At 32.7% G+C, this 10,219-nt stretch overlaps 2 protein-coding genes across 2 annotated transcripts; both read right to left on the bottom strand.

The window, feature by feature from the left end:
* Window positions 1–212: 212 nt before the first annotated feature.
* LOC139857736 (arabinosyltransferase RRA3-like) lies at window positions 213–2,991 on the bottom strand. Its single transcript, XM_071846565.1, has 2 exons — window positions 2,669–2,991; window positions 213–1,524 (listed from the first exon to the last, which is right to left on the bottom strand). The coding sequence occupies exons 1-2, from the start codon at window positions 2,861–2,863 to the stop codon at window positions 409–411; spliced, it is 1,311 nt and encodes a 436-aa protein (XP_071702666.1). The 5' UTR covers window positions 2,864–2,991; the 3' UTR covers window positions 213–408.
* A 2,364-nt stretch (window positions 2,992–5,355) lies between these two features.
* On the bottom strand, window positions 5,356–6,650 carry LOC139859360 (uncharacterized). The gene is made up of 3 exons (XM_071848150.1): window positions 6,201–6,650; window positions 5,716–6,156; window positions 5,356–5,628 (listed from the first exon to the last, which is right to left on the bottom strand). The coding sequence occupies exons 1-3, from the start codon at window positions 6,648–6,650 to the stop codon at window positions 5,356–5,358; spliced, it is 1,164 nt and encodes a 387-aa protein (XP_071704251.1).
* Window positions 6,651–10,219: the final 3,569 nt, after the last annotated feature.

Below are 10,219 nucleotides of genomic sequence, written 5' to 3' on the forward strand. Positions count from 1 at the left end.
TGTAATATGTAGGGGTGCAAGCCAGGAGCCACCACCTTCCATTAAACTCGAAAGCACATCAAGAAACGCACACCTTGTTCTTCTCAAAAACCAAGCCAACCTATTTCTGTTGGCTACAATATAACACCTTTTTCAAAGTTCCAGTTTCAATCTGGTTACGGTTTCACTCAACCAAGTATGCACAAAATGTAATCAGACCAAGGGGGAAAAAATGATATTCAACCGAAAAGGATTAAACATACTATAAACAAGAAAACTCACCAATATTACTACATAACAAGTATCGAAATTTCAAGACTAGTGGAAGAAAGATTCATCATATTACACATTCAATTTCTCTCAAAAGGTGCCGCGTATGGTACTCTAATTGTAGTATTACCTGATCGCAGAAACTGTAGGTGGTAAAACTTAACCAGAACCATCAGGAAACGGGTCAAGCGCATCTTGCTGGCCGTTGAAATAGAATTCGAAAACTGCTTTCATTCTGGGTAATTTATCAGGATGGTAATTGATATGAACAATCACAGGCTTTAATTTCTTCAAATTATCATCTTTTCTAACTTCCTTAAAAAGAGCCTTACTGTTCATAAAAAGATACCGATCCATAGTTCTTTTAGAAGCATAAAGACCAATATAACCAGGGTGCGAAGGAAAAAACAGTTCTTCGTTAAAAACCGCCTGATCCCAAGCTGGTGGCGGATGCGATAGCCTATCAGCCACACGATCTAAAAGCTCAATTGCAGGTAAAGTTGGTCTCAAATAAAAGAACCCGGAATTATAAACCCATATTCGCATTGTGTGAGCATATCGAGCCCAACCCATACCAGGTTCATCGAATACATCGTTGTACCCATAAGCAGTATTGTTATCATGTCCATCAGACATAGATTCCACATCTGAATCCCGATATATATGATCAAACGGGTTCTGTATGTACACAATATCAACATCGGATAGCAAAACGCTGTAACCCAACTGCAAAAACTCCCTCAAGATTCTGAATTTTAGCCCCGAGACAGCATGATTACCTCCGGTCTTAGCAACAGAATCGATGACATCATCTGGGTCTCTCATGTAGTACGACACGTCATTTTCTTTGCAAAAATCAACAATTTCTTCATCTAACGCAACAACAAGATAATTCGGTATCCCTGCCTTTTTAATACTGGAGACTGATACTTCTAACATGGCTTTTACGTTTGAATTTGCAAGTGCAACGATAACTTCTTTATTGACAGCAATTTTTTCCAAGATTTTGGCAAGTCTAGGGTTAACTGAGTCATCTGGAAGAACAGTAGGGTTAGTTTTTATACCCTTGAAGGTACCAAACGGTCCAGCTTTTTGCAACTCCCCTGTTACTATAACTTGTTGCTTAGCTTGACCGTTTTTCTGTTCAACTGCGCGTAACTTTTCAGTTAAATCTTTGACTTGCATCTTTAGTTCGTCATTTATGTTTGATAAATCAGAAATGTCAGACTTCAACATGTTAACTCGCTCTGTGGATTCACATAACGTAGATCCGAACTGTAAACAAGAATAGCATTTACGTATTAGGTCATTCAGTTGATTTTGAACTTGGTACCTATTTTGAACTTAAGTATATGATCAAATATCAAATAAGTATATTAAAACACATTTAAAAGTAACAACCAGAATAGATCTGATTACTTAAAAAGAGTTTTTAAATGGGCATAACAAAGTCATAATTTTCAGCAGGAAATTGAAGGTCGAAAAATGCTGAAGTTATAAACTAATTATGAGTGAGATACAAGTCCTTAATTTAATATAGAGTATTTAAATAGGTGATGCATTATAAATATTGCCGAATTTCTTTTCTCCCTACATTATTAACTAAACTTGAGTAACTATGAAGCAAAGGCCCGGGAAAACACTTAATACAAGAATCAATAAAAGAAAAATGTCAATAACTTTCTTACACAAACTAATAAATAATTTTTAACAAGTTAGAAGCGCGTTTGTAATGTAACACTTCACTAGGGTATAAATTAATGAAAACAACATTACGTATCGTTCCCATGTTCAGCGCTTGGATACAAACACGAAATGTACAGGACCACACAATATTAAGCAACCAAACTACCTAAAATTTTATAAATTAAAGAAAATCTATACTTTTTAGAGTTGGTGGTTTATACAAGTAATGATAATGACAAGTCCATTTTACTCAAAAATCTAACGATTCGAATCCTTAAATCCAAAAACACTGCATTAGATCTACTTTGATCACTTAAACCTAACAAAAGTTCACTCAACACTTTCTACATTTCATAGGGTAAACTTGTTAATCCCGAATTTCGGTAAATAAACTCCCAACTCATGTTACCAACTAACATTTCGCACTCCAATGAATTATTTCAAACGTTCCATTTCTTCGGGTCAAGGCCCGAAGAAATGCATGTGGGATCAGTAATTGGTTGAGTCTGTTTACTTGTTTTTTTGTATGTGAGCTTACAAAACAAAAAAGCATGTTCAACAACAAACTCATTTTAATTAATTATTTCAAACGTTCACGCAAATCAATTCAATTTAAACAATAAATCCAATAAATAACAAAAGTCAACAGTAGTTAAGTCAACAAATTACGGAGTATAATCAAAGCAAGCTAGCATAAATTAATAAATAAATCAACAAAGTTAAGAAACTGAACCTGAGGCTTTGTTTTAACAAGACGGCGAGGGTTGAAATGAGAGGTTGAATTTGAATTTGAATTGAAGAGACCATTAGGGTATAATAATGCGAAGATACAACCGAGTAAAATTCCGATGAGAATTGCAACGATGATCCGAGATCCACGACCCGATTGAGATGTATTGGTGGATCTACGACCAACATGACCTGCCATTGTTTACAGCATACCAGATTTTGGGGACAATGAGAAACCCTAAAAATGAATGTTGACTGATTAATGAAATTTAGTTGTAGAGTAGATACAAGCTTGAATGCTTAAAATCTATCGGTGAGTTAGTTGAGATCGATCGGTGAAATGCAGAGTCAAGTCTAATAAAAAATGAAGTATCAATCCTATTATTAAATAATTCTAAATTATTTCATATCGAATACTTTAAATTATTTCATTTTTTATTAGTATATAACTATAACTATGTGTAGATTTATAGATATACTAGAAAGCAATACCCGTGCGTTGCACAACTTGTCTCAAATTTTACTATTTTGTACATATATTTTGTTTGCCATTATGAAAATCTGCACATTCGAGTCATATGTTCTAACGTATGATAAAACTATATACAAACAAAAGTTTACTAAAGGTGATCAAATGAGTTAACAAATGATGCTAAAATACATTATAAAACATACATATTGTAGTACGATTCATAATATTGAAACAAAACAAATATTACCTTTACAATTTACCATTAAATTTTTAAAGGTGTCTCTTTATGACATCATATGTGACAATAAGTAATTACATAATAATTGGAGTACATAAAAAAATTCTAAATATAAACATGAACTGTTACGTATTACTACACCACACAATATAAACTTGTGAATAGAATAAAATTGGAGGTGCATAACATTGAATAACAATTGATATGAAATTAACAACTATTTATTAATTAATTACAATAATAATAATAAAGATATATAACACCATCAAAAGTATTAAACGTTATAAATTTTTCAATAACTGTTATCTTTTTATTTTCCTTAATTTAAATTTAGTTATAAACATTCATTCATAAAAGGTAAAATTTATATGTAATAAATTATATGATTAGTTTCAATATTTTCATTTTCCTTATCATAATCGTGTCATAAATTTAAACTTAAGCTAGGACATAAATAATAACAATAGTATTAAAATTTTCATTTTGCATATCTACATTGATAGATATCGTTGCATATATATATATATATATATATATATATATATATATATATATATATATATATATATATATATATATATATATATATATATATATATATATATATATATATATGTATATATATGTATATATATATATATATAATTATTTATGGAAATTAAATTAATAAATATGATTTATATATTTACATGGATAAAAAATATTACACCTATAATAGTCATACTTATATAAATTATGATCAAAACGTAATAATAAAAAAATTATTATTATTATTAACCATAATCGTAATCATATTCATAATTATAATTATGAATGATTATTTATATAAATTAAATAAATAAAATTATCTATATATTTACATGTCTTAATCATATTCATAATTATAATTATGAATTACAAATTATCATATTCTTAAGTATTAATCATCTAAGTTATACAAATATACATTATAATAATCATAATATCATAATATTAAAATTAAAAAGAGAAGCTTCGGACGAATGGATCCAACATCGAGTCAACCACGTTTCTTCTTGCCTTGTCCGCGGTTCACAATATTCATATATTATATTTAATATATATATATATATATATATATATATATATATATATATATATATATATATATATATATATATATATATATATATATATATATATATATATATATATCATATAACTATATCTACTATAATATTCTTTATATCATTTCTTCTTCTTTCTTAAAAAAAATCGAGAATATAACATTAGTAATATGATGTACTCTTGTGTATGATTGATATGAAAAAATGGAATGAAGATGACATATTTATAGACTAAAAAAATAACTTACGTTACTTAGAAGATGAAAAGTTTATATATTTATTGATTATTAACTACTTAATGTATTTATGACATTTTTATTTAATATGGTTTTTATTTTATTTTTTATTTTTTACTTGTTTACCATAATAATTTTTAACCTTTTTTACCAATCTATTAAATTGTATGGGTAAATTTTATTAGTTAACCGTATTTAATACACATACTTATGATTCTAGGACTCAATCACTATAGATATATAGATATAGATAACATGGAGGGGACAGAGGGTGCTCAGCCTCCCCCAATCGGTCTAATTTTAATGAAATATTAAGAGCACTGGGTGTGGTGACGCGTCAGTTCGGTGTTAGTTCAGTGTCTTGCTGATGATTGGGCGCTGACTGGACTGACACTGAAAACTGACACTGGTGAAAAAACAGGGGAATTGGGAAGAAGGTCAGTTCAGTGTCTTGGAAAGAGAAAATATTATTTTTTATTATTTTTTAATTATGTTTTAAAATTAATTTAATTATTAGAAAATACAATATTAACACAAAATAAACTTCATTAATAATAAAAAAAAAGTTACATAATTAAAAATTAAACTACAAATTAAAAATACAATGCATAATTAAGACGTTATTTGTAACTCGAAAAGCCCAAAGATGTTCGACCAATTTCACTCTTCCCCCTCATCCTCCGCCTCCTCTTCCTCCTCTTGAGCTCGAATAGCCCAAACATGTTCGACTAAATCGTCTCGTAAATGTTCATGCACCTCCCGATCGTGTAATTCCTTCGTCCTGGCTTTATACTCTTCACATCTATCGTACCAAGTATTTTGCATGCTTTGAACCGGTTCATACACCCAATTATTCTCAGAAATGTTGAACCTATTATCTTCAACTATCATGTTATGCATTATGATACACGCATACATAATTCTTTGAATAGCCTTCAACGAATAAGACCTTGCAGGTTGTTATAGTATATGCCAACGTCCTTGTAAAATACCAAAAGTCCTCTCAACATCCTTTCTTGCCTTAGATTGTTTGCGTGAAAAGTATTTACTCTTGGGATCAGCTACACTCGAATACGCTTTAACAAACGATGCCCATTGAGGGTAAATCTCATCCGCTAAATAATAACCCCTTTTGTACTCCACACCATTAATAACATAAGGGATGTCTGGGAAATTATCATTAAGCCTCGATTCGAACAAAGGACTGGTATTTAACACATTTATGTCATTGTTTGACCCAGCAACCCCAAAATAAGCATGCCATATCCAATTATCATACGAGGCAACGGCTTCAAGCATAATAGTTGGATGACTATGGTCTCCTCGCTTAAATTGGCCTTGCCATGCAACCGGACATTTTCCCCAAACCCAATGCATACAATCTATACTACATAGCATGCCTGGAAAGTCATGCTTTTCCTCATGAACCTCGTATAAACGTTCCATGTCCTCACGAGTAGGCTCGTGCATATAATCATTTGAATATAAAACAGTAATACATCTACAAAAATCTGTAAACTTTCACGAGCTACACGTTCCGACATTTGTAAATACTCGTCTAACGCATCCGGTGCATAACCGTATGCCAACTGACGAAGTGCCGCCATTATTTTTAAATGTGTACTAATGCCTAACTCGCCACGGCAATCAGGTTTAACATGAAACCATTCAAAATATTCAGGTAAACGATTTGCAGAAAAATTTAATATACCTTCCATAATTCGGTTGAATACACGTCTCCTCATTCGAAATCGACGTTTGAACTCCACTTCGCTATACTTCGGACGTTCAGCAAAATAGTCTCTTATGAGGCGTTCATGTGCTTCATGGTGATCACGTCTGATATAGCGTCGCGTTAAACGAACATTAGAACTATCTCCCTCGTCACTTTGATCGGCCTCTAACATTTCGAGTGCAAGCATCGTATACTCATCGTCGAAAGATGAATAGGCCATTGTATTTTTTATTATTTGTATTGTATAAAAAATGAGAGAAGTGAGGTTTGTGTGAGTATATAGTATGTGTGATGACCCGAAAAATTTCGACTAATTTAAATCAATTCTCTATACGATTTATTATTTTGGCACGTTAAACAAAGTCTGTTAGATTGAGTCTCAAAATTTTAGAACTGTTTCATATATACAATTACCTTTGACTACTCTCAACGATTCATGAACAATTATATGTATGTATATATATATATATATATATATATATATATATATGTACAAGTAAAAATGACTTTCCTACAGTAAAACCCTAGTTGCTACAGTAAACACTATTTGCTACAGTAAAACACTATTTGCTACAGTAAAACACTATTTGCTACAGTGAACACTATTTGATGTCGACGAACTAGCAAACAAAAACGGAAAAGGCGGCCATGCGATCGCATGGCAAAAACACTGAAAACTCATGCGATCGCATGAGCTACAGTAAATCGAAAAGTAATATAAATACGCAGTTTGTTCGACGAACTCTTTCACATTAACTCTCAATATTTATATTTATATTATAATTATAATTTTAAATTTAAGTTTAATAATAATAAGGTATATACGAGGGTGTTTTTAATTCGGGTTTCAAACCGCTTTAAGCTAAGTAAATATTAGGTATTATTCGGGGTATTGTTCTTGAATCCAAGGCCAACCATACAGTCGTCTACCATCATTACGTCTACGCAATTTGCCTACAATATTGAATCGCAATATTGAACTGTGAGTTATAGTCTCCCTTTTTAAATACTTTAAATATTTTTGGGCTGAGAATACATGCAATTTATTTTAAACGCAATAAGACACAAGTACATACAAAATTCTACACTGAGTTAAACCGAAAATCCCTTAGCTTTGGTAACTAGTAGCTGCCAGTACATAGGATATGGACTGGTGGGCGCGAATAATTGTATATGGATCCATAGGGCTTGACATCCCCGTCCGAGCTAGAGCGCTAGCCTTTTAACGGACGTATGTTATTTGAGTTTAAGACACGTTGGTTTGCGTGTATTAAAACGAATGGGGTAATTATCACTATAGCGTTAAGTTTAGTTACCAGGGTGCTCTGTTACGTAGAATCTATTGATAAACTTTTGATGAAATCTTGTGGTCTATCTTTATATATGTTTATGACTCGAGCAATTAAACAAATAACTCACCAACATTCGTGTTGACTTTTTAGCATGTTTTATTCTCAGGTCCTTAGAATGCTTCCGCTGTGATGTGCTTGTTGCCTGCATGGAGTCTCTCATGCTTTGTACAAAGTTTATTGCATTCAAAATAAAACTGCGTTGTGTAATAAATAATTGGACTGTGATGTCAACCTGTAAATTAAAGACTTATGTATTTCGGGGTTTTGCTTATACCTAAGCACTTGCCCACATGTTTATAACTTTCTATGTTTAGAAAGTCACTTATTTTAATGAATGCAATATTTTATCAAAACTTATCATATAGAGGTCAAAACCTCACTGTGGAATCAATGATTAACGTGCCGCGTCAATAGCGATTTTGACGGGTCGTTACAGTTGGTATCCGAGCTTGAGGTCATAGGGAACCAGAAATTACATTAGTGTGTTTAACTGGTAATTGTTAGGATGCATTAGTGAGTCTGGACTATGACCATATTTGTTTTTACTGATTTTTGCTTATCATTTGGTCAAAAACATTATATGTAATATATTTATATGCTAACGTAATTGTTGTTTCAATTATGTGATAGATGACTTCCTCTAATCCTATCATTTTGTACGACTCGGAATCGGACACTGAATCTATTCTATCCACACTGAAAAGGGCGTTCCAATACCTATTAAAGAAGAAATTGTGTTAGCCGGGGAATCTCAACTCCCGGTAAACCCAGAGGAGGTTCCAGCTCCACCCAACTCTAGTTTTCCGGAGCCACAGTATCGTTGGCATGGACCCATGATCCCTGGAGTAAATGAGGATCGTCCATTTCTAAACAAATATGGACATTGGTCCAGATATACCGCCGACGGGCGGGTTGTGCCGATTACGCCTGGCAGATTTCGGTTCATGACCACCGGTACATATTCTTGCAGTTCGTCATCATATTCTCCTACACATGACTCAGACAGTTCGTCATCAGACGAGATCAGTAAGGAGGAGGATTTCGCTAATGAAATAAAAGAGATCACTAAGGAGAAATTCCAACTTGCTATAGATAATAAAAACAACCACAATAATAAAATGTCCTTAATTATTAAAAAAGAACAGGACCATTCGATCCGTAACCACCCTTATTGTATTAAACCCACTGAGGCAACGGGTACCTCAAAACCCCAACCAAAAATAAAATACACTGCCAGAATGTCTGTCGGACCATGTGCACACAAACAATTGGCAGAGAGAACCAAATGGGAAGAAGTTTCTGATAGTTCTGAATAAACGACCTCGCAACCATAAATCTTCCATGCGCTATTTTATTGCTTATGTGTGCTACTCTATCTTGTTATGTAAAATAAGCATATGTAAAATATCAGTATTGTATGGTATTGTATTATTTTGGTTTATTAATAATAAATGCATGGAATGATTATTTGTATTATTACTACTTCTTATTATTATTATTACATAATAATGTAGTAACTCGCTATAATTTTTCATAGTGGAATATTATTAGGATTTTAGTAGTTAATTCCTTGTACTAGCTATTATGTATGAACTTAACGGGTAGGTAATATCCTAGAAATAATTATAAAATGCTAATAAGAAGAAAAGGCTTTTATAATAATTGGTTCATATTATTAATATGCTACGATTAACTATTGACAACTCATTTTACCTATAATATTCTATATGATTAAATTATATCTGTTGTGTTTATTGAAGAAACATGTCTCAAATGTCGGATGCTGAGTTTGAGCAACTAGTCGAGAAACGTGTGAATGAAAGAATTGCTGTAGCCGAGGCAGCAAAAGCAACAGCCGAAGCAGCAGCCAAAGCAGCAGCCGTAAACACAAACTCACGAAACGGATGCTCATACAAAACTTTTCAAGGATGCAAACCACAGACGTTTAGTGGAACCGAGGGACCAGTCGGTTTAACCCGATGGTTTGAAAAGATGGAGTCCGTTTTCAAAATCAGTAATTGTGCGAACGGAGACAAGTCAAAGTATGCTTCGTGTACGTTGCAAGACGGTGTACTTACTTGGTGGAACAATTATGCTAAAGCAGAAGGAATAGATACGGCATATGATATCTCTTGGGAAGAACTGAAAAATATGCTAATCGAGGAGTACTGTCCTCGAAACGAGATCAGAAAAATGGAATCTGAGTTACATAATCTGAAGGTTATCGGCGCGAATCTCAATAACTATGAAAAGCGTTTCATGGAACTAGCCTTGTTGTGTCCCGAATTGGTGCCAAACGAGAAACGAAAATAGAAATGTATATTGACGGTTTATCGATCAATATCAAAGGAAATGTTACATCGTCCAAACCAAATACGATGCAGGAAGCCATGACAATGGCACACCAACTCATGGACCAGATCACAGAGAGTTCGAT

This window comes from Rutidosis leptorrhynchoides, chromosome 7 (assembly GCF_046630445.1).
Source record: "Rutidosis leptorrhynchoides isolate AG116_Rl617_1_P2 chromosome 7, CSIRO_AGI_Rlap_v1, whole genome shotgun sequence".
NCBI classification, from domain to species: Eukaryota; Viridiplantae; Streptophyta; class Magnoliopsida; order Asterales; family Asteraceae; genus Rutidosis; species Rutidosis leptorrhynchoides.